Genomic DNA, 27,813 nt, shown 5'->3' on the forward strand with positions numbered 1-27,813 from the left:
AGTTCATATCTAGTGTGCCAGATAAAATTTATAAAGAAGGGTTACCACTGACATTGACTCTACACAAAAACATGTAAATGTACAGTTGTTTTTTTTAGATCTCACTGTAGTGCTGTCTTGCAGCTCTGAATGGCATGTAGAAACACAACCAATAGGAACACATTACTGTTTCTTGGTGTTTGTTACAGGGATCATTTAGGGTGGTAGTTGTAAGTCAAACATAATACTGAGTTAAAAAAAAACACCTCAATGGTCAGAGAAACCTTCAAGACAGAAGTAAAGGTGGTCCTTTTCTCTATTTAAAATATGGTTGTCTGATTAGGGAAATAGGACAGAAAGATGATTATCACCAAAGAGTAGAGACTCAGATGTAATATGTCTCACTGATCACTGGGCCTTACAGAAACTTAACTGTCAACTGAGTTCAATTTCAGGGAGTGCATTTTGAAGCTGCTTATTAAATACAAGTGATATGTTGTCAGACATCAGATTCTGCTTGCATCCCTCCCCCCTCCTCTCCCTCTGGGTGAGCGAGGTGTGCATTTCAGGGACACTCGGTGACCTAGAAACACAGAGCCGTCCCCCTGACCCATGCTAAGTGAACGGGCTGCATTCAGGCTCAAACGGAGGCTGGGCTTCCCTCCTCTTGCAGGGATTTTTACCGTCCCTTTCAAGTGCAGTGAAACAAAATGACCTGGAACAAACAGCCGACAATGAGGGCTTTAATAAGAGCTGTTCTGGGGTTGGCCCACAAGTGGTTTATCATTTCACTGTAGCTCCATGGAAGCCTTTGACTGCTTTAACCCAAAGCACCCTTTTCATTTAAAACATCCATGAATCTTTATGGTGGCAATACAGGAAAAGCTGACTTGTTATTTAAAGAGATATTCAGACATTACTAAAATAATATTACAATATCCTTTAATGGTCCAGCTCAACCTGCTTGTGTTCAAGGTAAGAAAAGTCAGGTTTTGCTATTGTTTCATTAGACCTGATATTATTCCGTTGGACTCTCAGCAGGGATCAAAGAATGTGGCCCCGCTGCCAAATTATAGCTTTGCCAGCACCTCAAATCAAACATGCCCCAAATATGCTTGGGTCAGTCTGTGAGGAAAAGTGCCAGCTTGGCTCCTGTTGCTAAAAAAAAGACATGAAAGGTGTGTTGACTGAATAACCTGGAAGGAATTGTGGTTAAAGATCTGTGAGGCTCCCAGTTTTCTTGCAGGGAAGATGAAATGCGATACAGGGCGGCCAAATCCACCTCCCAGAACCTTAGCAGGTGCCACCTACTTAACTTGATGGATTTCTTTTGTTGTTGCTAATCCTAGCAAACCCTGATGTGTACAGCTAGTAAAGACTCGGAGCAGTTGCCAGAAAACTGGAAGAAATTCAAGTAAGCTACTCCAAAATTGCAGATAGCATAAATACAAGTTACTGACTTTATAACCACGATGACTGATTAGTTTTAAAGCACACAGCCAATGTGTTCTGTTAGATTTCATGTGTGCTGATAAGAAGATGTTGCTACCATAAGACTTAATGCCTCCACCCATTTTCACAACGTGGTCCACTTTTTTTTTATTAAAAAAAAAATAATAGGAAAAGTGCATTTTTATTTAGCCTCTGAGTATTTTGTACCTCTTTTGAGGTTCTCCTCTATCAGCTTTGCACACCAACAGACTATTCTGATTGGCTTTCTTGTTTCTGCTGAAAGAACTTACCTCCTTGGCATGATGCTGCCATCACCATGTTTTTCCATGGGGATGGTGTGCTCAAGGGAATAAGTAATTTTATGTTTTCTGTCATATCGGCCAAAAAACCAGAAAAGCAAATTAAACATGTTTGCTGTGTCACCTACATGGCTTGTGGCAAAATTATAGCCTTCTTGAACATGGGCTTTCTTCATGCTAGTCTTCCTTGATGGGCAGATTTGTCAACAGACTCTGAAAACCTGAGCTGTGGATCTCTCCTCTAAGCTCCTTCTCTGATTCTTTTCTCCTTACAGGTGTGTCAGTTTAGCTGGAGGCCAATTACAAATGCCCACCACACTACACACATTTTTATTTGTAAAAAAATAAAGTTTGAAAACTATGTTTCCTTTAACATCGAGTTCACAGCTATGCCCATCTTTGAAACAGAATTACAGAAAAATGTATGGCTGACTTTAGTTACTTTAAATCGTTTTGTCAAACAAGATTGATCTCCAAAGGCCCAAAGTGAACAATTAACTTCAGAAATTTTATGAAATGTTTCATATCTTTTCAGCGCCACTGAAATTACAAACTACTCAACTCATGTCCCAAAAAACAACTGTAATAGGCTTCACTGAGCTACACTGAAAAGGATGTAAATGAAGAAATAAAAAATAAAAAAACAAAGCAAAGCAGCAGGAGGCATTTACAAACTAGCAAGTCTCTGTAAGGATTCCATATCCTCAGTTTGCACTTTAACGAAGAAACTGCTGTTGACAAGATTACATCTGAGCTGGAAAGTTACGCTCTGGAGGAGCAGATAAATTGTCAGAGAAGTGCTTGTAGAATTACTAGGAGGACAAACATGAATGAATAAGAGTAAGGCCGTAGTGTTTTCCTTTGCAGGGCAATTTGTACAAATATGTTAATTCAAGAGCTGTTTGAGTCAAATCTTTACCACGTTTTTTCCATTTCGTTTCCTTTGAGTGTTTTCAAAATGAGAAACCTGCATATATGAGTGGATGCCTAAACTTAAAAAGTATACCATAAAAGTCTTCCAGCTTCAAAAGTCTGTTTTTCTTTTCTTACTTGTGCAAAAGTCCAGTGTTTATGTGTGATGCATCCAACACCTTCTGTGGTGAAACCACCGTCGCCCTTAAAAAGCTGTTAAAATATGCTCAAAACAAGCTGTCAGTGCAAACAGGCAGCATTAGTCACCAAGAACTGTTTATATTTTTGGTTCGTTCACACAGAGGTCAAATCTTTGCCTTTGCTTTCATAAAGACACCACAGCCCAATTTACAGTGCTTTGCAAAAATATTCACAACTCTTGGAATATTTGCAGATTCTCACATTACAACCACACACTTCAGTGTATCTTTTTGGGATTTTATGTAATAATCCACACAAAGTAGCGGATAGTTGTGAATTAGAAAAATTACAGTTTTCTATTTTATTTTGCAAATGAAAATCTAAAACTTGTGGCATGGATATGTATTTATTTATAGCTCCTCCAGAGTTACCATGGACCTTTTGGCTAATTCTCTCATTAATGCTCGCTTTGCCCTCATGTTGGTCTATCACATGAAACCCTAAGAAAATAAACTCCAGTTGTTGTCACATGTGAAAAGGTTCAATGGTTATTACTTTTGCAGCGCACTATGTTTCCAGTGTTTGGCTACATAACTTAATGATTCATAAATATTCTCACTTTCGTACGTTTTGTGTCTGAAATCATCAAATTTCCAGCAGATTCCTGTTTTACCCTTCAATGATGTGCTATTCGTCATGTTTAGAAGTATGACATTTCAAGTTCGGCACCCAATATGCATAAAATATCTCAAGAAAAAGATTTCAGAGCAGGTTTCATGTTTATAGCCTTTGCAATTTGTGATATTTGCTCAACCATTTGTTGGCAGAGTAATAGAAAAATGCACGCACAACTGTCTAGGGACCTAACTTTTCTCACTGCTCTGTGTCAATTTCCTGAGAAGATTTATGAAACCAACCACAGTAGACGCACCCCGTCTCCTGCAGTCATCATCATTACCTGGAGTTTCATCTCGTTGACAGGCTGGGGTCAGCTGGGCTTCACGCCCACACACCTTGTCTCATCTACCTGCCCGCATTGATTTACATACATATGGAAGTGTATGCCAAGGGAGGTGACTGATGACTGGATGATTATCAGTGACGATGTCAGGTTTGGGTGAGAGGAAAACTTTCATCAACATCACTGTCTTGCTTGTCGCCATGGTGGCACTGATCCAAGGTCAAGCAAACCAGGAGAGGAGCAGCTGGAGTGTAATAAGTCCCCTCTGCTGCTTGGATCCTGGAGAGACGTGTTATCATCCATAACTGATAATGTCCTGTAAGAAATTTAGGATCATTATGTGGCTGTACAAGATGCCTTACATGATAGACCCAGCTGCAAGTGGGGTGCAAGGACCGAGACTCTCTAGGTGCCATGATGTAAGTCTATATGTTCAGTGCAATTTTAAATACTGTTCTCTCTGCATCACCAAGTCTTTGGTCAAGTCAAACAACCAACTTTATAACTTCTTAATTAATGATTCTGGAACATGTGGTCCCATCATTTGCAGACAAAAGCATGTCAGAAAGACAAACTCAGTTACCATAATAGGGATTGCAAACCATGTAATCTCTGCCAAATACACAAGTAAATGTGTGGGTATAGTGGCTCTCAAAAGCACACACAGATGTAAAAATGCCAGGGTTTAATGAGGTAAAAACATTTGAAACTTTGTCCACACATATCGAACATTCATCCTGTTCAATTCAACTGAAAATTAAGCAAATCTGTGTCTTTTCCTTTCAGCATGCCACATCTTGACTTGGTAATATGCCCACTCTACCTCGCAAAAGGTCTCTAAATCTTCAGCTACACTAGTTTAATGTCAAATGTAGTTCTGGACTGTAGTTAGGCCATTCCAAAATGGTACATTGTCTCTGATGAAGTCATTCTTTTGTCAATTTGGACTCACTGGGATTCTGTAAAATAAAATATATCTTCATCTGCAGGTTTTTAGCAGGTCTCTGAAGGTTGTAGGTCAAAACTGACTGGCATTTTGGCCTGTTCATTTTAGCAATGTTTTGTGCCAAACATACTGTCTTTGCTTTGACATGTTATACCTACACAACACTGTGGATTTTTTGCACTCATCTCCTGTGTGCAACCAGGCTTGAGAGCAGGAGATGGGTACAAATTTACAGATATTGAAAAGGCTCCTGTTACAGGGGTATGTACACTTCTGAGATGCAGTGCTGTATGTTTAATAGACAATGGCATACTGATTGCACAATTCAGAAAGCAACAGGAAGTCCTCTGACTCTTTAGACTAATATCTTGTTGGGTTAGAAACTGGGGTTATGTTATTATTAAGTTGTCCTTATCTCATACAAAGCTGACATCATCAATGTAACTTTACAATACAGGTCAAGATGAGAAGAGGACCTCTTTAGTTTCTCAACAAATGTTTTGAAACCATAGCAACCAATGAGTTAAAGTGTGCATTCCCCACGTAGGCGTGAGACTTGACCTGCCATTTCTGCGATGCATTGCCCAAGAAGTGAAGACACATCCGCCTCTGACTAAATTCAATTGGTCTTTTTCTTTGTCTTGTTCTTTTGGTCTCAGGTGCGTGCTTCTAATCAGCACAAGAGGACATAGACATTACAGTTTACCATCTTGAGACACATTAATATGGTCCTCCCTGCTGAGACACAAAAGAAGACGCCAAGGAGGGGTGTGTAATAATGGTTAGGCTGATCGTCTCTGACAAATGCACTCTGGGGGCAGGAGGTCTGGGGCTGGGAGTCTGTCAGATGTGAAACACACATGCTTTGATGTTGCATTTCCACAGGGCTGAAGGCACAGTAAACCTATGCAGCTTTCGGTCTTGGATCAGTGGACAGATCAAATCAGCACTATGACTGATCCAAGCTGTACTTGTCTAAGTGTGTGTAATTTTACAGCAAGAGGGCAGACGACACATTTGGTGCCTGTGTTCCACAGTGTCCAAATAAGAGGCACATGATTCATACATCGGAGGTCAGTTCAGGTTGAGTTCACTCAATGTTTTACGTTCACTGGTTTAGAAACATGCTGTGTGCTGCTGATGAAACATACCGATGATAATTAGGATGAAGTTGAAAGCTATTACTGTAAGTCAAGCAACCAGCTTGATAGGAGGTAGATCTAAAGGTCCCATGTAGAACCCCATTAATGCTTTGCTATACCTAAAATTATTTCCATCTAAAGTTTAGATGTCTTCTGTTATTTTTCAAAAAAAAAAATTTTACTGTCATATAGGTCGTTTTCAATTTATTTTATTTATTAAAGCAAAAGAAAGCTATCCAAACATGGCTATTTGTGAAATAGTAATCACCCCCTTGCAAAATTATCAATTGATTGTGATCAATCACCTTAGTTTCTGACTTATTAGCCAGACATAGGCCTGATTACTGCCAGCTTAAGGGAATTAAGAAATCAATTAAATAGATCCTGTCTGACAACATGAAGCATGGAAAACACTGTCGTCTATCAGTTTGGAAAGAGATACAAAGACAGGTTTGTGACTCAAACAAAGTGAGAGCCATTATACACAAATAAAGAAAACATGGACCCGCGGTGAACTTACTCAGGTGGCCGGCCTACCAAAATTACTCCAGGAGTGCACTGACGACTCATCCAGGAGGTCACAAAGAACCTGAGAAACATTTGAAGCACTGTGGATCTTACTTCCAATTGTTCGGTCAGAGTTCATGATTAAAAATTAAAAAAAGAGGCTCTGCAAAAGCATATTTCATGGGAGAGTGTCACGGCCAAAACCACTGCTAACCAAAAAATATAGTGACAAACCCAAAGACTTGGAGTAAGATTTCTGTGAACTGACGTCAAACTAACAGCTATTTTTGTTAAAAAACTGACATCTTATTGACAGTCAAATATGGTGGTGGTAGTATGATGGTCTGGGGCTACTTTGCTGCTTCAAGACCTTAAATAACCATAAATACTGCTGTTGAGCAGAAAATCCTAAACAAGAATGTCCAGTCGGCCGTTTGTTACCTTAAGCTTAAGCGCAGTTGGGTTATGCAGCAGGACAAAGATCTGAAGCACACCAACAAAACCCTCTGAATGGCTCAAAATAAAACCAAATGGAGTTTTTAGAGTGGCCTAATAAAAGTCTGGAGTGGAACAACCAGGTGTTAGGTTCAGGGGGCAATTACTTTTTCACATTGAGCAATGTTGGTTTGGATAGCTTTCCTTTGAAAACTGAATTTTGCATTTACTCAGGGTATCTTAGCCTGATATTCAATTTTATTATATAATCTGAAACCTTTAAGCGTGACAAAAACAAAACAAGAACAGAAGAAATCTATAAGAAGGCAAATAATTTTTCACAGTACTGCAGATATGCATATGGGCACTACTACTAAGGCATTTATGTAAAGACTATGCAATTACTGGATAATGTTACTTGATCTAAAACTCTGAGATACAGAGACTGCAGTATTTCCTAATATTTTAGCCAATAAATATCTGACCAGTTTGAGGTGCTCATAGACTTAGACATAGAGGCGACTGTGGCTCAGTAGGAAGAGTAGTCGTCTTGCAATCAGAAGGTTTTGGGTTTGATTCCAGCTTCTTCCTGCCATATGTTGATGTGCCCCTGGGCAAGTCACTTAACCTCAAGTTGCCTACCGATCTGCGTTTCGGTGTATGAATGTGTGAATGTGGCTCTAGTGTAAAGCGCTTTGAGTGGTCTGCATGACTGGAAAGGTGCTATATAAGTTCAGTCCATTCACCATTTTTATAAAGCATTGAACTTTCAGCCCAAAATGTTCATAAAGTTTGCAAAAAGAAAGAAAATGAGACAGTAACTTCAGGGCAAAAGAAACCTGTAGCCTTCTGCATTTTGAAAAAAATGATCCCAATAGATGTCCAATAAACATGTACATCATAAAAGATACAGATATTTGACAACACTGTGTTTCATATAATGTGCAGTAATCCGTTGATGCAGCGATGACGCAAACACGTGTGCTAGTTAAAAGTCTTGGATCAATATTGTAGGATAAGAACAAACTCAGATTGTGTACTCATTATTGACGCTTGTCTATAAAACACAGATGCTACCCAGAGTCTGTTACTGGGTATCAGATGAAAGTATGTTTTGTAGATTGTTACCTTTAGACAGCTAACCATTTTATTGAAAAGTGCAACTTTACTGAATCCTATCAACAAAAATCTGACAAAAACAAACAAAATTCTGCTTCATCTGATTTTGCTGCACAACCCTGAAACAGTGAGGCAAAAAGGCAGAAAGGTAAAGAACTAAAGGGTGGCTTTAGTGTCCTCTGAGGACCCTGCAGCACAGTTACTTGGAGACTTGCCAAATGCACACATTCCTGCCTTTCTTTTGGGACTCTGAGATCAGGGGTGGCATCACGGGCAGAATGATATCTGGATTACAGCTCTTCTGAAAGGAAAGGATGAGACAAACAGACGGATAAAAATACGGCAGGTAAAAAAATGAGGTAAAAGAGAGAGCAGAGACCTGAGTGAAAGCACACAAACCTAAACCCTACAGCTCAACCCTCCCCTTGTTGAGGGAGGTACTCAGCTGGCAAACCCGGAGGGGGACACCAGCTCTGAGAAGAAGTCAAAGCAAATACAGCATGAGGAATGAAGCTGTTGTAGGAGCTTTGGGATGCTTTGAACTGTAGGTTGCTTTTGCAGAGCTGAAAGCCTGGACGTGGGGGACAGAAGCGGGAACTCCAGGTCACAAGGGCTACTGTGGTGGAGCTCCGTTTTGTTCACTCTGACAATAAGAAACATACTAGAAGAAAAGCAGGAATAGATATGTTTTAAGGAGAATAGCCTTCCATATCTTAAGCCAACCAAGAGGCTGCAGTATTACTTTAAGACTGGACTTTTGGCTCTTTGTCCCATTGTGATGGGATCCTCTGTAGAGGTGGCTTATTGGTTGATGGTGTTGTGTTATCTTGGACAAAAACATCTTGTGACCGGTGGTTGTTTGGGAAAGTGCTGCCGGGGCAGAAACATGGGCTGTTCTACTACTGACTGGAGGATGGACCGAGCGTACGGGACATGCTACTGCGACGAGGACTGTGTTAATACCAAGGACTGCTGCTTCGACTATTTCACAGAGTGTCCAGGTAAGTGATAAGGGGAGGGGACCAGTCTTAGGGTGAATGAATCAGATGAGTATCGTGAATTCTTTCACGACCTAACTTTATGACATCAGTACGAAATCACCAGTGGACAGATTATTTTCTGAAACTGTCAGACAAGTGGTAGAAAAAGTTGGGAAGGACTGGTTATCCTTGTCTAATCATTACTGATGTAGCTCTTATGGCAGAATGGAATCATTTGGAACACTATCTGTAATTTTTCCCATTTATCTTTTGTGTACACAAAATACCTCGGCCAGCTTTGTGCCAAGCCTCATTTCAGTGGACTGGCCCACTATAATGGCATTAGGACAAATATTTGAAGAATGAGATTCCGTCAATCAGTTGCAGCAATTACAGAACAAGGCAAACAAGCAGAGCATACTTAATACGTGTTACAGGCTGGTAGCCACAAAATCAGCACACTTACAACATCAAAGCTTGATTAACAAGCACTAAGAAATGAACTGGTGTTCTCTTGGCAGACTAAACCAGTTTGTAGCAGAGACAAAAAACCCCACTAATTCTACAATGAGTGCTAAACTGATCTAAAGTTAGTTCATGGAAATATGGCCCCATAGCAATACAATGATAGAATTACATATCCTTAGAGTCTGGGTGATAATTAGAACCTGTGTAAATGTTTAAAGCATTCAGTGTGAGGTCCAACATCTTTGAGTCTAACTCTGGGTCGAATTGATTGCTGCCTCAATAGAAGATCTTTCTTTTGTCCTGTGGGGGCCAATTTTAGCTCAGGACTGTGTCGTGAGCGCCTGGAGCTTTTGGAGTGGCTGTGCCAAGCCCTGCCAGCCATCAGTCAGAGTCCGAGTTCGTCACGTAGAGCAGCAGCCCGTTAACAGCGGTGATCCCTGTCCCTTGCTGGAGGAGAGAGCTGGATGCAGGGAGCATAGAGACCACCGGGGTAGCCACTGTGGACTCAATTCAGGTATATAAAACATATAAAATATTATCAGCTTTCATGACTGCAGCTGTTTTCTGTTAGAATGCATGTACAGTTCCATTTAGAAGTGCTAATTGCCATGAATGTATTTTTCATTTTGGAATCAATGAATCCTTTGAACTGTTCTTTTTTCAGAATGACAGAAAAAACATCTTTAAATTGTTTTAAAAACAATTGGGTTTAAATTTATTATGGATTTTCTCTACTTATTTTTGGTGAAATGTCCTTTGGCAAGTTGCAGAGAAGCCACATTCTTTTTTATACCCATATACAAGACACCAACAACATTCTGGCTGGGTATCTTCTTGGCAGTTCTTGGCATGAACTTTTACTTAAAGTCCGCAAATTTCCAATACGGTTGGTGCCTATCTCCAGCAATCATTGGGTGAGAGGCAGGGTGCACATGTCCAAACTAGTTTTCATGTTGGAGCCTTCAATTTTGCCCTAGTATCAAACATCTAACCTATAGTGTCAGCCCTCTGATGAAAGACGATTGGTTAGAATGTTCAGAACTGAGAGGGCTCCAACCTATAAAGAAGCATCTTTTCTAAAATTGACACCCTCAAGTGTGACCAAAATTTGCAGCTGTCCACACAGCCGAGCCAAGGATCTTCTGGAGAAAGGTTTTATCTTCAGACGAGACAAAGATGAAGCTTTTAGGCCATAATGACAAGATGTATATTTGGAGGCGTCAATGTGAGGCTTTCAACTGTCAAGCATGGTGGTGCTCGCATCATACCAAGGGTCTGTTTAGCTACATGAGGTATTTGTTCATTGCACAAAATGGTGAGAATAATGTTGACCAAGGAGTACTTATTTTTTCAGCTTCACTTTTAATCAACAGCTTAGTAATTGTAACTTGGACACAACTGCCTGCTCCAAAAGGACAATGTTTCCAGAAATACTCCAGGGAACAAAATATTAGTGAAGGTGTTTGTATTGCATATATTTTAGCATGTGTTCCTTTGACCCTGTAGAAGAAAATCCATTGTAAATTAAAACCTATAAACCCAACTCTTTCTTTTAAAAGACATTTAAATTGTATGTTGTGTTATCAATTATCAAACCCTGGAAAAAATTAAAATTTTATTAAATCATTAAAGCCCTATCTTTAATGCATAGTTAGATTGGTTATGTGTGTATATGTAAACATCTTACAGAAGTTCAATGGTTCAGCTTGTTTTTAATCCATTAATGGGTTTACTGTTAAAAAACACCTGACCCAGTTTCTCTTATAAGGCCCCGCATTCATCACCAGCATGGAGTTTGGCAAAGGAAGACCCAAACATGACAACTTTGGAAACCCCCTGGACCCAGGGTACGTTTCACATAATCTCAAACTGCGACTTTGAAATCCAGACAAGTGAAGTAAAAAATGCTTTCATGGAGGTACAATTTTACCTCATAATATGAAAGTGTAAACCAGCTCTGTTCCATCTAAATGAGTTATTGTTGTTGCCCAGCTGGCTGTCTGTAAATATGATTATACAGCAGTGCTCAGAGACAGTCCACAATCAGTTGAAATTAAATCCTCATGAATGTCACAAAGTTTTATTATCTTATTCGGTTCAAATACTGGGTGTATTTTTCATGTGACTTCCACAACCTTTCCCTTACTCCTATCAGGTTCTGTGTGGAGTTTGAACTGGAGTCCCGGACACCACACTGTACGGTGCAGAACCAGCCTCACACACGCTGGATGCGCTACATAACCGGAGGGTTTAAAGTGTGTGTAGCGTGTGAACCTCCTGCCTTGCGAAACAGTAGCTGCCAGGGCGATGGGCAAGAATCAGACAAGTAGGAAGTTGTTTTTATGCAACTTTAGGTCAGTAGATATACAGAAAATATACAGTTCTGGTGAAATTAGTGGGATTGTCATTTTAGTTTTGGACTTTAAGTGATCTATTTGAACTTTTTTTCCGAGGGTAATTAAATACACAAAAAACAACTAGGCTTTGACTTTATTGCAGATTTGATCAAATCCACACAAGATCAAAATCATACAAACAGGCTCATTTATATACCTGCTTATATGTATATATATATATATATTTATATATATTTGTTTCAATAATTCCAGAGCATGTTGCTCCTTAATCAATTTTTTTTGAAGGCATAAACAAGCTTCTGGTAAAAATCTGGCTAGATATGCAACCACTTTTTCTTGCAGAACTGGTAAAAATGATTTAAATATTTGAACCGACCCAGCTTTAAGGATACTTCACATATTGTCAGTGGAGCTGAGGTCAGGGGCCATTCCAAATGTTTAATACAAGCCTGTTTTATCCCTCCCAGAGTCATTTTTAAGAAGTCTGGGATCTTTGGTCTGTTGTAACACCCAATTTTGTCCAAATTCCATCCTCCTTTATTATTCCATCTACATCCTGGAGGGCACCAGCAACACTAACCAGCTTAAGTGCCCCATAGCATAATGCTTCCACTACCATGCTTCACACTAACTCTTCCTATCTTTTCATTTTATGGTTGTTTCCAAAAAACTCAATTTTCTCTCCAGATGGATTTTTATTTTGGACTAGATGCTTTTTCTTTTGCCACTCTCCCAGTCTATGTTAATGTACAACTGGCTTCATTGTAGAAAGTGACTGGTATTCCAGCAGTTTCCATTTCACACCATACTTGAGGCTTAGTGGTTTCTGCTAAACAAAATTCCTTTCATCCGACAGTTTAAGTCAGATTGTTAAACCTTTAGGATGTCCCGACAGGACATCAGCAACTAGTTTTGGAATAGATAAAGCAGGCTTACATCACATCCAAAGCCAAAAATGAACCCTATTAAAAGTGACGTGTTTCTAAGTTGTATCTGTGCCTGGAAACTAACCAGTTCAAATGAACGCTACCAATTCTAGCAAGAATTATGCCAGAAACTTGCTGATGGCTATAAAAATGTGTGCTAAAAGATCTTTAGCAAAATTTTAGGTGGGTTTCATGTGTGCCGTTATGTATGTGGATTGAGGAAAGTCCACAATAAATCCAGACTTGTGGACAAAATTCTTGTTTTTAAAATACATTTTAAATTACTTGCTGTATATTCAAAAACACCCTGAAAATGATAAGGGTTAAAATAAATCATAAACATCTATAATTGCTTGGAGATTTATATCGCTAAGCGTACATGAACCTCTGACCGAAACTGTACGAAGATAAAAAGACCGAAATCTTCTAATGCAATGTTAACTGTGTTGCAGAGAAGCTTCGCTCCATTGGCAGGCAGTGGGGAACCCACACTGCAGAGGGACGTGGAGGAAGGTCCGGAAAACTCCACAATGCACCTGTCCAACACAACATAACTTTGTCTTCATCTGACCTTTGCAAACCAGTCTTCAGAACCAGCTGAAATAACGTGCAGAACACCACAGGATGTTTTATAAGAGACTAAATGCTGCATAAAGATTTAAATGCAAAGGAGATCACTGCAAACTTGAAATGCACTTCATTTATTTTAATATTAGAAACTAAACATCCATACAGGTGGTTTCTAATTTTATTGCATTTAACATTGCATAACACTTCTGTAAAAAACTGGATGTCAAACAATAATAAAAAAAAAAAGAACTACTTTACACCTGAAGTTTCCAGCATAAAATGAATTTATACAAAAATAGTTTAGGTTATGATGGCAACAAGGTAATATTTCTGTCTTAGGCGCCCTCTGGTGGTATGTGGTAAAAAACTGGGAGCAGCAAAGACCAATAAATTTACCTGGCTATATTAAATGAATAATTTAACAGTGTACAAAGCCAATATGTAATAAAAAAAACCCCAAATAATATTGGATTTTTATACAAAAATGACTAAAATATTCTTGGATGAACATCTTAAAAACAAAATAAACCTTTCGGTGGGTAATCTTATAAACAAACTGCTACATTATACAGGCTAACAGAGGTTGGAGGCTTCCTTTCTCTTTAGCCGACTTTGTCTGCCTTTAACAGAATTCTCCAGCGGTCTTTCAGCATGATCCCGGTGCGTCCTTCAAAGTCATAATCCAGTAAGATTTGAGACCAGTTCCCCTTTCCGTGACGTTTCACCCCATCTTCAAGGTATTTGTCCAACTCGGGAGTCCATTTCTACAACAGAACACCAAAACGTAGCATTTCTTAGCAAAAGGAATTAAACTCAAATACACAGGCTACTTAATTAGGAATAAATTAGACGAACAGAATGAGTTTTGTAATTTTGACTTACCTTTCGTGTTTTCCTTTTCTTGTGTTTTTCAGTGTTTTGTTGCTTGGAGGTTTGTAGAGTCTTCCTCGCTGTCAGTTGACACAACTCTGATGTTTAAAGATTTTTAGCTTTAGTCATGCTACATAAAAGTATGCTGGGAACAATTTGAGTGATGCCAGATAAAAACAGAAGAAAGTCCTACCATTTCTGGAGAGACGTCTGAGGGAAACGCAGGGCTTCTTCACCGTATCGAGTGTCCATATGTCAGTAATTGTAGTAGAGAGTAATTTGCGTTTTGTTCTGTTGAAATACAACAGATTTATTTTTTTAAACGAATAAAAAAAACCACACAAACTATAATTTTTCTTTCTTTGTGGAAAAGTGAAATTTGAGTGGACATAACACTGCTCTAAAATAGGTTTTCCTTTTAAACTTTAATCAAAACAATTATCGTTGGACCTTAAAATTAATCATACTGCTTGCAGATTTAAAGTTACTCTCATTCAACCAAGAAATTTGATTCTGTTTTGTACAGGTATCATTTTATCAAAATATAGCCTGTCACAAGTGTAAGTGTAATCATTTCTCTTACTTTTTATCCTTCTGTATTGTTTCATTGGACTCTTCTGAGAGCGTGCCGTCCTCTGACACCACAGGATTTAAATCCGGACCAGTTGGGGAAGATTGGACGAACCTCGTCGCTACCTGATTGAGACACAATTGACATTTATGAAGAAAAAAACAACCCCCCCCCACACACACACAAGAAATACAGTAACCTTCTTGTTTTTAAACACTCTCCACGTTAATACAGCAATTTGCTGGGAGCGGATGCAATTATTATTAATATGTTTTGGTATACTCAGATCCAGTAGCCAAAAAAATAAAAAATTAAGCCCAAATCATCACCCATCCACCACTGTGCTTCACAGCTGGCATCAGCTTTTTGTTCTGATAAGCAGGGTTTGGGTTTCACCTGTTGGGATGCAGTGCATTATGGTCAGCAACTGCAGCTTTTAACTCATCCGTTGTTCCACAAGTTTTGAGTGATTTCTTCCACCACAATACAGCAAACTTAAGTCAAGCAGCGAAGGCCCTTCACATCTTACCTCTATGGCTCAGTGTCAACAAGCCCCAGAATACTTCAGATCAATAAAAAGTAAAACATACTTTGCTGATAATCAGCAAGAAAAGTCAGAGGCTCATCAGACTAACTAGCTGACTACTTTTTGATATAGGAAATGCATTAAATCTAAAACGCGAAGGAGGGTGCACATACTTTTCACCTAAACTGTTTCTGTGGTAATGAACTATGTCCCAAATTTGATTTGGTTGTGCTCCATTCAAAAAGGTAGAACCTCTACATTATATTTAAATTGCTTTTTTATTTGGCATAAAAATAAAAACATTGTTTTGATGGGTTCGACAACCACCATGAGAAAAAATAAAATCATCTCACAGCATGAAACTGCCATAACATGGGTGCCAATAAATATTACTGTTAATAAACAGTGAGCAAACCCAATAATGCCTGACATGACCATACATAATAATTTGATGACAATAATATAAATACAAACTATCATAAAAAACAACAGTGGAAATGGTTGTTCTTCATTGGATGTGTTTGCCAATTACAACTTGAGATCAAAACAGGCAATAAAAACAATCTCATGCCCTTTTGGGTAAATCGACACACCTCGTCTATTAAAATTAATTTTAAACATGCAACGCAGGAAAAATGCTTCCCTGCTATCAAGATAAGGCACGTTCTTTGCTCTTCTGGAATATTGTTTCCTTCACTCCAGTGAACAAGAACTGATTGAAATGAAATCTAAATCTTGATAAAGCTGTTTGTTTTTTCCAGAGTTGCAAATTCCTACCATCCCAGTTCAAATCAGTTTCATCCTTTAAACACGTTTATTATTGACCTGTTTCCTGTTTCTGGTTATTTTTCCACATAAACATCAGAATTATTGAAAATTTGAAGATACTGTTCACACATGTACTTCACACTGGAAGAGTTTCCTCTTGGGATTTGGGAGGAAGAGCAGAGGACTGTCCGTCTACACCACATAAGACATACAAAGCATTTAACTTCATGAACATCTCACCTTGAGGAGGAAGTCAGATGGATTCTTCTCCAAGTAGTTATCCAAGAAGGAGTATATTTTCTCCAGCAGGCGGTTGAAGCTGAAGCTCATGAGGAATGGGTGATACGTTTCCATCTTTGTTACAATAGTTCTGAGCTTAACTCCCAAGTTCTGTTTAAACAAACAAACAAAAAAAACACAAGTTAGGATACAGAATGAAAAAGATAAGCAACCTGGTCTTTGAAGTCCACAGAAGTGGACATACAGACCCGAGGGAATTGGTGTCTGTTTTCAAACGACTTGAGGACTGAAGAGGCAGAGGACCTCTGACCTTTATCCAGGCAGACGGCTACAGCCTAAAAACAAGGCAAAGGCTATCCCTTACTCAAAAAAGAAGAAACTTTATCTACTCAAAGTCCTGTTTGGTTCTACAATATTTTGATGTTAGCTGGAAGTAAAACGTGAAAGGATGGAAAACTTACCTGGACAAACAGGAGAACTGTGATATTTTCAAATAAACTTTCATCTTCCACAGCGTGTTCCAGGCTTGACCAAACTGTGGCAGCAGACATCAGAGGCATTACAGACTCATCTTCCTCAAACAGGACGTCTGGGCAAAGGGTGGAGGGACACATTCATAAGAGCAGAAACCAAAACTTCAATAAAAACCAAACGTTTTGACTGAAATAATTTTGATCTGATGAATATTTTGTAAAATTAAACCTGAAGTATTTACCCACAAAATATTTTTCATGGACAAGTAACAAACCCTAACAACATTCGCTGAGTGAGTAATGTACTGCTGAATAGGTCAAAATCTGCTTTATCACTGCCAACTTTGCACAGAAATGAATGTAAACATAGAAAAAAAGTTCAGCATTAGTTTGGAGCAACTCACCCAGCTGTTTTCCATGCATTACTCTTGCTAGAAAGGCACATATCAAGGATTTTTCGGTATGAGCAGCCGCTTTAAGAGATTTACACTGAGAAAGAGCTGAGGAAGAGCAAACACACAGTTAGTTGCCGGATTTATAGAACCATTTGTAAGGTTCTCCAACATGTAGGCACACAAAAAACATTTCACATGAGTATTCACAACTACAAAGAAAATTAGACGGGCTTAACAAGCAATATAAGGCATGACTTTCCCCCCAAATAAACCCAACAAGACTTTTCATTCTTCACTCATTGCTATCAATCGATCCCCAAGAGATTTGGCCCTTTTTAAAAAATCCAGTTGGACCAAAAGCCAACTTATTTCATAGTTCAGCACCAATATATGGGATGTTCGTAAAAATATTTCCTCTTTTTAATTGTTAATGTCATGATCCATGTCATTGTACATTTCCTAGATTTCCTATTTTTATTTTAGGAGACAGAAGTCCGGTACGTTATTTTTATATAAAATGTTTACAGTTGCTGGGCAACTAACGATATGCATGAAAGAAAAGAAAAAAACGGTCATAATAAATAAGGCTTAATATTTTTTAGAATTATTAACAATAATTTTTACAACTTCATTTTAGGAACTATTTTTTTTAGATGAATGCAGCTACTCGAGCCAGTTTGAGAGAAGCACAATTTCATATAGATGCAATTTGGTACATTTAATGATTTAAATAGCTCCTTAGTCGGAAAAAAACATACATAAATATAAATGATTTCACATAAATCTCATTCCGTTCATGCATCGTACAAACAGTACTGATAATACTACGTAGTTTCACCAGCGTGATGATGGTCGATTAAAAAATGTCGGAAATTGTTTTAAAAGTTGTGTAGAAGTTTTGGTAGCTGCTTTAAAATCTTCACACGTGGAACAAACAGAGCACAATGACGTAGTTAACCACTTCCCGCGGGATCATTAGTCATTTTGTTGAATTACTCACCCTGAAAAACTGACAGAGTTTCGTTAAACTCATCAAAGTTTCCTTCTTTGAAGCTTCGACATAAGCTCACAAACACGAAGTCCAGCATCCATCCTGAGGCGGCGGCGGTGACATGCGCAAAGTTGACATTTTCATCTGTACCGGACGGATCTGAGGCCAGTTCTTTATTTGCACAGTCCATTGTTTTCTTGATTGTTCACCTCCGTAAACGGATTCCTCGCGCTTATTCCTATTTTTTTTTACTTTTCTTCTTCTTTCGGGATTTTTTGGCGGTTGGGAAAATCATACGCTGCACAGTATCGCCACCTACTGGTATAGAGTGTATTTTGTACATGATCATTTACTATTAATTTTTGTTTTCCTGGAAAACCTTATTAGAATTTGAATAATTTACTTGTTGATTCTTTTGGCAGTATATTTATTACAATTAATGTTTATTTAATATTTGTTTACATTTTTCCGTCAGTGACTAGTGTATTGCTGAGTCCAGTGTGTCCAAATCTTACCCTTGTTACTAATTTCTCTTTTCTTCTGTTTTCCTTCCTCATTTCTCCCACCTCCGCTTGAATCTAATACCATCTTCCTTTGTTTTCTTTATTCCATTCTTTCTGCCACTTTTCCTTCATCCAGTATCTTTACAAGGTCGTTTGTTTTTGCACAAGAACATGTGCCTCTCTGGGAAACAGAACCCCTCTAATGGTTGGACATTCCCATGGTGTTTACATTTGTGTATAATTGTTTGACCAGATTGACATGGCATCCTCAGGTATCTAAAAATTACACCCAAGGATAAAGCAGAATTATGGAGGTCCAAAATTCTCTTCCTGATATGTTGACTGATCTGTTAAGATTTTCCCATGTCACAAAAGAAATCAGTTTGCTTGAGGTGTTGCCTGAAAACACTTCAACAGGTATGCCTTCATTTTACTCAGATGTTATGAATTAATCTATCAGAAGCTTCCAAAGTCATGACATCATCATCTCGGCTTTAACAAATTATCTTAAGGTCTAATTAACCAAATTAAATTTCCATACACTAATCTTAGTGTATGCAACTTTTGAATTTTAAGAAAGCAACAAAAAAACATCCTGTCCCCTTACTCTGGCAAAGCAAACAGAAATAGCTGTAGTAATCCTAGCTGACCTACAACAGGAAACGTTTATTCTGATTTAATGTCAGACAGTGAGAAAAAAAGGTCATGTGTCTTCTTATACAGTGCATGTAAATATCTGGTATCTGCATAATGATGCAACAATCCCCAAGTGTGCAAACACCTGCTTATATACAGAAAAGCAGACACGGATGCATACGTTATATACACATTTATTTGTTATTCTGCATAATGCTAGTAGATGTAATGGGGAACAATGCTCTACAGAAATGTTGACAAACATGTACCATAACAAACTGTTTTATGGTCACATAATTGCTCGGACTACAACATGCATACAAAGATGTCACTTTGTACAGAAACAGTCTGTAGCTCAGAATATGTCTAATGATAATGTCATCTCAAAGCTGTATGGAGAAAAAAAGGAAATAAAAAAAATAAATGTAAGAGGCAATACAGTTCAATATAGAGATAAATAAGAACAAACAATGCAACTTTGTCCATTTTGGGGAGAATGGATTGGTAAGCACAAATGAGCGACACAGACAATAAACATTCTCTCAGAGAAAATAAAGACATTATTTCCACTCTGCACAGCATCACAGAACAATGTGCTGTTATGAGATGGTAAGACAGAGCATGGTATTTTTGCTGTCAGCCTGCAGAATTCCTTTCCATACAAATTGTATCCACTCTGTTTCTTCAACTTTGTCATTATGAAGGATTATTCGGGGCTAACACAGACACATGATTACCAGAAACAAGCGATGAAGGGAAAACTGAGGGCTTCAACAAGAGCTTCAATCATCAAACCTTTATTCATAAAAGAAAAAAAAAGAAACAACCTTGACCCTGGATTTAACATTGGAGGGAACCAAAAACATCCAAGTTTCCAAAGAGGCATCGTCATTTCACAAAGATGACTCCATGAGGTCACGTGAATCTCTGAATACTGAGTTTGATTATGCTACGTTGGGCATACAGGTTGTACATAGAAAAAAGATGGACTTCCGATTTATCGCCGATGCAATGCAAAACATTTAACAGGACAGTTTTGCTTCTCCACACGGCTTTCCTTTAATCCAGTGTTTGCCTTTGCTGAGTAACACCGGGTGGCTAAAGTCTGTAAAGCTGTGGAGACTGGAGCACTAGACAATGTACAATGCACTGCAATAGTATTCAAACCCCTTGTAATTTTTTTATATTTTGGCACATTACAACCACAAACTGAAATGTTTTATATAAAGATCTTATGTAATAGAGCAACACAAAGTGTGACATATTAGTGAAGTGGAAAGAAAAGCATGAACAAAACAAAATAAAAATGTGGATCTCTGCAGCTCCTCTAGAGTCTCCTTGCCAGACAGTGTCCTGGTAGGTTTGCAGTTGTCCCATACCCTTTCTATTTTAAGATATTGGATCGAGTGGTGCTTAATGAGATCTTCAGAGCTTTGGGATATTGCTTTATTATCTAACTCTGGTCTAAACCTCTCGACATCTTAATCTTAATCCCTGACCTGTCAGCTTTGTTATTTGGTCTTCATAATGCTGTTTGTTTGCTAATGTTCTCTAACAAACCTCCAAGGTCTTCATAGAACAGCTGGACTTATACTGAGATTAATTTACGTACAGGTAGACTGTATTTAATAATTAAATGACTTTTGGAGCCAGTTTGCTGAACATTATTTAGAGGTATCAGAGTAAATTACTTCTAACAGTTTATATAATTTCTTTTTGTAAAACATTTTAAAAACCAAGCATGGTGGCACAGTTGGTAGCACCATTGCCTTGCTGCAAGATGGTCCTGGGTTCGACTCCTGGCCGGAGGTCTTTCTGCATGGAGTTTGGATGTTCTCCCCGCGCATGCGTGGGTTCTTACCGGGTACTCCAGCTTCCTCTCATAGTCCAACAACATGACTATCATGTTAACTGTTGTCTCTGAAATTGCCCTTAGGTGTGAATAAGTTTGTGCATGGTTGTTTGTCCTGTATGTCTGTATGTTTGTGTGTTGCCCCACGATGTGTTGTTGGCGCTCTGTCCAGGGTGTACCCTGCCTCTCGCCCATAGACTGCTGGAGATAGGCAACAGCTCCTCTGTGACCCACTATGGAATAAGCAGTATAGAAGATGAATGAATGAAATACGTGGAAATTAGTGGCTGTAACGTGACAAAATGCTGAAATTGTTCAAAAGATATGAACACTTTCGCAAGACAATGCAGTCAGACGGATGGATCAGCTATGGACTCTCCCATTGTCACTCCTTTGCTCATCACTGAAGACTAATGGAGGTGAATACTGAATGTGCTGCACACATTTATCCATGAGGAGGGATATATGTTGTCGCTCCATTATAAAGGAGCCAGGACATCGACAAGAGTTTGACAACAGCTTTGAAAAAGTACAGAAATAGAGAGTTTGACATTAGTTGTTAAAAAGAAAAGAAAAAAAATAACAACATAAAGAACAAACCATTTATCCAATGAGAACATCAGAGATTTATAGAAAACCTGAGAACTCAATAACATTACTTGTATTTGTTACATAAAGACCTGATTTCTCCTATAAAATTAGAATTTTCTGTACAGTGCTATATGAACAAAGCAAAATGACTTGCTGCCTTCTCATAAACAGCGTTGTTATGAAAATACGGGCATACTTTCAACCACCGTATGGCAGGAAATTGTGGTCGTGCTCCGTTTTTTTGGTTTAGAAAAATAAGAATCATTCTTAATTCACAAAAAACACAAAATACTGCTTGCGGCCACTGAAATTAGGTCAGGTTAATATTAATTAACAGCTATATAAAAGGCCCTGGTGGTCAATTTTTGATCGATTTACCCACAAATATTCAAATTTGAGGTGCATTGATACCTGGCATTAACATGCTTGTGACAGCATTTTATCTATATAATATGAAATCAAACCTTTAATTCCTATTTGCATTGTTTTGAGAGATTCTGGTATTTGCAACATTGTTTCACCCCCATATTAAAGATATAACATTTGAAAAATACAAGTCATTTCTGCCTGTACACTTACAAATTCCCATTGGCAGAAAATAAAGTGCCACAATTCTTGGCCTGCATAGATTGCAGTATGCGGTATTGCACATTCCACAACTTTCTGTGAAAAAACAAACAAAGACATGGTGATAGTAAATAAAATTAAAAACAACATTAAACAACTCACCCATGTCCTTTGTTTTCATTGCAGTTCAGATTTGTGCGGCTCAAACTCACTCATACAGACATGCCGAGACAATGTATACAATTCCAGCAAACAAAATAAAATAAAAAAATTCGCAATTGTTGAAGGCAACATACCACATATATTTTCAGTCAGTGTAAAACAATCGCATGAAGAAGACGAGAGACAAAATGAGAAAACAACCTCCTTTGGGTTCATGTCGGACTGAATAACACACAATAAATAACACCACAAATAAATAATATGAGAAAAAATGGCATAAACTGACCAGCTAAATTGGGTAAAGTTTCAGGAGACGTTAGGATGCAGGGGAGGTAAGACAATGAACTCAATGCAGGCAAACCAACCATAAGCAACAAATACAACTCTGGTTATAAGATGTTTTAATAGATAGTATGATGCAGCTGAGATAGATAAAAGCCTGTAACTGTGTTTCATTTGGTCCATTAGTATTAGGTGGAATACTGTCATTTTATGTTATAGTTAATATCCTATAAATTGGCATAATATTTAGTAATGCAAAGCTTAGAATTATGTGTCAATTTTCCAATCTCTGGTTTTTTACCTGTCCATACCAATTTTAGCTGATTGTGATTTCTCAATAAGAACAATATTATTAAATATCAGAAGAACATTTATAATATTATTTATCAAGCCTTCCTGACGTGGTCGGCCTTTTTTTTTAAAAACTGAGAAGCAGAGGCGACGACACAGTGCAATGTGAGAGAGCAGTTGCAATAAAGTGGGGTTTTATTATTATTTTAACACAAAGCCAAGAAGATTACATAGATGGTATTTTAAGCTGCTTTTAGATTCCTGTTAGCAACCACCGCAGTTAGCATAGCTAGCATTTATAAAATAGCATTCTCTGTGTGTATTCCCTGGATAATGAAGATTCTTACTGGAGCTCTAGCCGTTTTAAACGGCTGCCAACATTTCTAAATCTAAGATGTTCCATGACAGACAAGAGACTGAAAGCTCAAAATAAGAAAACAGAGCATATTTGCTGTACTCTGTTCAATCTTTCTGTTTGCTGAAGTCTGGCTCTCTCTCACTCTATTTTACCCTAAATGAGCTACAGACATGTCTAGACATAAATAGACAATACAGTTTCCTTTTAGCCTCCTTCATCTCTGTGCTTCCTTTGACTTTACCTTTCTGCTACTGAAAACAGCTAACTTTGAGTATTTTTCAGTCCCAGCTTCAACACCAAAATAGGTGTCAGTGTTTGCAACATTACCCGGTAGCACTAAGTTCAAGGTATACACTAATCAAAAAAGATTTTAGAGTTGAAAAATCGTCTAATTTCAGTCAACAGCCAATTTCTTGGTGCATCTCTATTAATAATTAAGCATTTACCTCTACTATTGACATTTTGCCTAATTAGCCTTTAAAGAACTTTTGCCATTTTTTTTTTCTGAAGCCAGTCTAAATCTACAAAAGTGATATTTTATTTATTTTTGTAGATGTATATAATCTGTTGTCAGAGAGTACATACAATTCTTAGCAGTGATTTTGGTAGAATCTGAAGCCGGGCCCTAAATGGTGAAACTGTATGAAAAATATCTGCTATAGCTCCTGTTTTTTACTGACTATATACATATTTGGCATCTGCAGTATAGCTGTTATGTGCTTTAGAGGAAAAGAGGTGTTTTAATGCAGAGACTGTATATCTGGATGCTGACAAACCAAACATTGAAAAGGTGCTATGAAAACCCAAAGCAATAATGTCAGTATTACAGGTTGAAACATTGTTTAGCACAACAGAAAATAAAAATAAAAAACATAACAGGGTTCATCATAGGAACACTTTGCATTTCCACATCAGGTAATGATATGTTTTTTTTGTTTTTTTAATATAGATCGCTACGATGCCAACGCCCTCCTTCATGGCTGTTGATTCATTCCCCCATCATTCTTTTTCACATTACAAAGGTTTGTACCTTGGGCCTTCCTTTGACATCCTGTGCATTGTCATTGCCTTGCATGTCATTGTATTTACAGTGGAGCGCTTTCAGCAAACTAAGCACCATAAAATATTTGTCTTTTTTTTTTAAATGCATGCTTTGTACAGATTAGCTTGTCTGTGCATTCCCCTTGCAAGAAAAAGTCATTTTCTATGGTAGGAGAACTTGTGTCTGCATGATTTGATGAATTCCCCTTATCTGCAGAGCTTTTTCTCTTTGGGCCCACGGTTTGCTCCAGCATCATTCTCAAAACGTCATAAAGCACCGCAGTTTCTGATTCAGCAATACACAACAACACAAGTAAAAGAGAACCTGTCATGCCATGCAAGGATATCTTTCAGTTATACTGCATCCAGACTTTTCCTGCTGCTCTCCCACATGCCAGGGCTGAGGTTGTTATAGGTCTAGCTTCCTCACATGCTTGTTTCACAGGTTGGAGAGAGGTTGCCGTCTCCAGGTATCAGGTGGATGTCAGATGATGTAAATATGTGATTCTCTACTTTGTGTCCACCTGGGTTGGTGCCTTGGGTGCAATTTTGTGCTGCTGTTTTGGGTGACAAGGGTGCAATTGCAGCACCTGCCTCCTCCATAAGATGCTTCTCCTCGTGGTTGTCCGAGGACTGACCTTCATCACCGGGTGGGGTGTCTACCACCAGTCTCTTAGGGGAGAGGCTGCAGGTGCCCTCAGCCCTGACTGGGAGAATATCCTCCAATCTAGGGATGAGTGGTGAAGTCTCTGCCGCTGGGGATTCATCTCCCACAATGCTTGAGCTGATGTCCCCAGGAGAGGTGGTGCTAGGCGGTGTAAGAGGACCTTCAGTGGAGGGTTTGCTGAAGTTAACCTTCATCCCTTTTATTTTTAGAGGGTTATTTTCTGATGAGGAGCCTTGAATTATCTCCACAGCGCTGTTAAAGCTCTCTCCTTCCTCTGTATGTAAATCTGATCCGTCACACGGGTTGAGAGATTGATAGAAGTCATTACCACTAGAGCTCAGGTGGCTAAAATCTAAAAGTGTTGGAGCTCTGGAGTGTCTGATCTCGCATAAACAACCATCACCACCACCCTGGTTAAAGCCTTGGTTTATGCAGTCTGTTGGACAGCTGACTAAATTGTCTTTCGAATAATCTCTGACTTCCCTCATCTCAAGTAGCACCTCTTCCTTTAATGTTGAGTCGGGGGTAAGAGATTTCTTTGGTGATCCAGTGACAGTCATGGTTGTGCTCAAAGTACTCTTGGAGCTTGTGGTGTTGAGATTCGTGAGGGACTGTGACTTTGTCATCTGGTTGTACATTTCCTCTAGTTTCTGAACATTGAGGTGCTGTGGGGTCTTGCTTATCCGGTGTGGACTTCCAGTGGTGGTGATGGTTATAGGGTGTGGCGATCTTTGAGGTCCTGACTCTAGGTTTTGTTTGTCTGGAGATCTAAGACTGCTTTCTGAAGTGGCGTGCCGGGTGGAGCCGCCCCAACGGCTTGGTGTAAGGTGGTTGTCTAGGGAAGTTTTGTCCTCTCCTTTCTCTACCACCACATCCAATATTTCCATACTACGGGCAAAGGCATCTTTTAGGTTCATTGATACAATGCTGCCGTTCCTCTTGGCTCTCTCCAATGCTTCCCTCCTCTTGATGGCTTTCTCTTGCCTTTTCTGTTCCTTATAAAACTCTGAGAAGTTGTTAACAATAATAGGGATTGGTAGGGCAATGACTAGCACCCCGGCAATACAGCAGAGTCCACCAACAATCTTTCCAAGTAAAGTCTGTGGGTAAATATCACCATACCCCACTGTAGTCATTGTAATGGTGGCCCACCAGAATGAAGCAGGGATACTTGTGAATTTGGTGGCATCTTCATCTTTCTCAGCAAAGAACACCAAGCTGGAAAATATCATGATGCCCATGGCAAGAAATAATATAAGCAAGCCCAGTTCATTGTAGCTCCTTCTCAAGGTGAACCCTAGAGACTGGAGCCCTGTAGAGTGTCGGGCCAACTTCAGGATTCTCAATATTCTCATGATCCTGAATATTTGTACTACACGGCGCACATTTTGGAACTGTAGTACACTCTTGTTGGACTCTGTTAGGAAGATGGTCACATAGTAGGGCAAGATGGCCAGTAAATCAATGACATTCAGTGGGCCTTTGAAGAACTTCCACTTATTCGGAGAGGACAGGAAGCGTAGGATGTACTCCATTGTGAACCACGCGATGCAAACAGCCTCAACGTGGGCCAGCTGGGGGTTATCATTAGGGTGATCAAACTCATCTTTGACCTGAAGTTCTGGTAAGGTGTTAAGAGACAAGGCGATGGTAGACAGGACGATAAAAAGGATTGATATGATGGCGAGAATCTGAAATGAGAGAGAAAAAGAATAAAATGTAAGCTTGATGCCACAAAAAAAAGCTATTTACCAAATTCTCCCAAAAAGAGGATACATTAAAATAAATGAACACATTAAATAAGTGGGCCATTGAATGTCCAGCCAAGATACCTCTGCAGCCTATGACTTTATGTCCCACAGTCAACGTTTTACGGCTCAGTTGGCAGATCACAATGGCATTCATAATCAGAGGAGTCTGCTTTGCATTAATAGACAGAAAAAAGCTGCATAAATAAAGCTCAAATGTCTTAAGAGTGAGTGATTTGAATCCAATGGAGCGTCTCTTTTCTTGAAAGACACCTTGGAGGCTTTCCTGAATACAGATGAACAGTCCATTATATATATACAGATTTACTCTATTGCGCTATTGTTTGTTTTCCTACTGCCAGTGGAAAGTCTACATGTATAAAATGACCAGGTAGGACAGCATGAACATGTAAAAGGATGGTATTTACTAATAAATAATGCAATTGAATCAAGGCAACATTTTATGAATGATGAGTGAAGTAGTTTTATTAGGGGAAAATGATGGTCAGAAACTTGTATTAATGTATGTGGTTTCATTTGCACCAGATTTTCTCCCGGTCCTTGTTTTGATTAAGACCAAAAACTACAAAATACGAAAAAATATGAATACGAAAACCAAATAGGTTTATTTGTACACCCACTAGATTTTTTTTAGAGAGAGATTTTTCCTGAGAAATATCTCCTTAAAATGTAAAATGTTAAGTACAATGCAACATATCTGTTCTTTAATTAAGCACATTTTGTTTGCTTACATTTTGCTTTCATAGTGGTTAGGACCATAGACACTCCGCAGCCTTTACTTTTATGCAGACTTGGGTGCACCCATTAATTTAACTTGGATAAATACAGCAAACATTTTGAAAGAAAGACAGACCCATAACTTGTTTTTGTTGTGAAGAGTAGACTAAACCTTCTTTTTGAAACGTTATACCTTTGTTTTAATAAGAAAGAACCACAATCAGAATCAGAAAAAAATCTTTATTGCCAAGTAATGTTTCACATGTACGAGTAATTTGCTTTGGTGGTAAGGTGCTACACAAAGACATAAATACAGCTGACATAAAGCAAATGTAGCAAATTACCTATT

The 27,813-nt window shown here is 38.6% G+C and overlaps 3 protein-coding genes across 6 annotated transcripts in view; 1 reads left to right on the top strand and 2 right to left on the bottom strand.

The window, feature by feature from the left end:
- Nucleotides 1-7,970: 7,970 nt before the first annotated feature.
- Nucleotides 7,971-13,453, top strand: LOC124857655 (somatomedin-B and thrombospondin type-1 domain-containing protein). Of its 3 annotated transcripts, none has more exons than XM_047348996.1 (5): nt 7,971-8,894; nt 9,661-9,855; nt 11,110-11,188; nt 11,497-11,667; nt 13,082-13,453. In XM_047348996.1, exons 1-5 carry the CDS (start codon nt 8,672-8,674, stop codon nt 13,176-13,178), a joined length of 765 nt encoding a protein of 254 aa, XP_047204952.1. In that variant the 5' UTR covers nt 7,971-8,671; the 3' UTR covers nt 13,179-13,453. The 3 variants fall into 3 exon arrangements, with proteins under 3 accessions (XP_047204952.1, XP_047204953.1, XP_047204951.1); XM_047348997.1 differs by having other exon boundaries at nt 7,975-8,894; nt 11,497-11,695; nt 13,077-13,298; XM_047348995.1 differs by having other exon boundaries at nt 7,988-8,894; nt 13,077-13,453.
- terf1 (telomeric repeat binding factor (NIMA-interacting) 1) lies at nt 13,310-18,303 on the bottom strand. Of its 2 annotated transcripts, none has more exons than XM_047348994.1 (9): nt 18,038-18,303; nt 17,047-17,142; nt 16,631-16,758; nt 16,418-16,504; nt 16,170-16,319; nt 14,648-14,760; nt 14,258-14,355; nt 14,077-14,144; nt 13,310-13,958 (listed from the first exon to the last, which is right to left on the bottom strand). In XM_047348994.1, exons 1-9 carry the CDS (start codon nt 18,216-18,218, stop codon nt 13,797-13,799), a joined length of 1,083 nt encoding a protein of 360 aa, XP_047204950.1. In that variant the 5' UTR covers nt 18,219-18,303; the 3' UTR covers nt 13,310-13,796. The 2 variants fall into 2 exon arrangements, with proteins under 2 accessions (XP_047204950.1, XP_047204949.1); XM_047348993.1 differs by having other exon boundaries at nt 14,077-14,162; nt 18,038-18,301.
- A 1,042-nt stretch (nt 18,304-19,345) lies between these two features.
- Nucleotides 19,346-27,813, bottom strand: part of LOC124858084 (potassium voltage-gated channel subfamily B member 2-like) — a 149,983-nt gene continuing 141,515 nt past the window's right edge. Inside the window, exon 3 of the mRNA XM_047349851.1 lies at nt 19,346-26,669. Coding sequence (XP_047205807.1) covers nt 24,738-26,669 — 1,932 coding nt within the window. The 3' untranslated portion in view covers nt 19,346-24,737. The remainder of the gene's footprint in view (nt 26,670-27,813) is intronic.

Source organism: Girardinichthys multiradiatus, chromosome 21 (assembly GCF_021462225.1).
Source record: "Girardinichthys multiradiatus isolate DD_20200921_A chromosome 21, DD_fGirMul_XY1, whole genome shotgun sequence".
NCBI lineage: Eukaryota > Metazoa > Chordata > Actinopteri > Cyprinodontiformes > Goodeidae > Girardinichthys > Girardinichthys multiradiatus.

What these genes read in the sequence shown, in the direction of transcription:
- LOC124857655 (XM_047348995.1), top strand. Translation starts at nt 8,672, where the DNA reads ATGGGATCCTCTGTAGAGGTGGCTTATTGGTTGATGGTGTTGTGTTAT. An exon ending in CTATTTCACAGAGTGTCCAG is followed by an intron (nt 8,895 to 9,660) that starts GTAAGTGATAAG and finishes GGCCAATTTTAG; the next exon opens with CTCAGGACTGTGTCGTGAGC. An exon ending in GGAAACCCCCTGGACCCAGG is followed by an intron (nt 11,189 to 11,496) that starts GTACGTTTCACA and finishes TACTCCTATCAG; the next exon opens with GTTCTGTGTGGAGTTTGAAC.
- terf1 (XM_047348993.1), bottom strand. Translation starts at nt 18,218, where the DNA reads ATGGACTGTGCAAATAAAGAACTGGCCTCAGATCCGTCCGGTACAGAT. An exon ending in CATCTGACTTCCTCCTCAAG is followed by an intron (nt 14,761 to 16,169) that starts GTGAGATGTTCA and finishes TGTCTCAATCAG; the next exon opens with GTAGCGACGAGGTTCGTCCA. An exon ending in ACAATACAGAAGGATAAAAA is followed by an intron (nt 14,356 to 14,647) that starts GTAAGAGAAATG and finishes GTATTTCAACAG; the next exon opens with AACAAAACGCAAATTACTCT.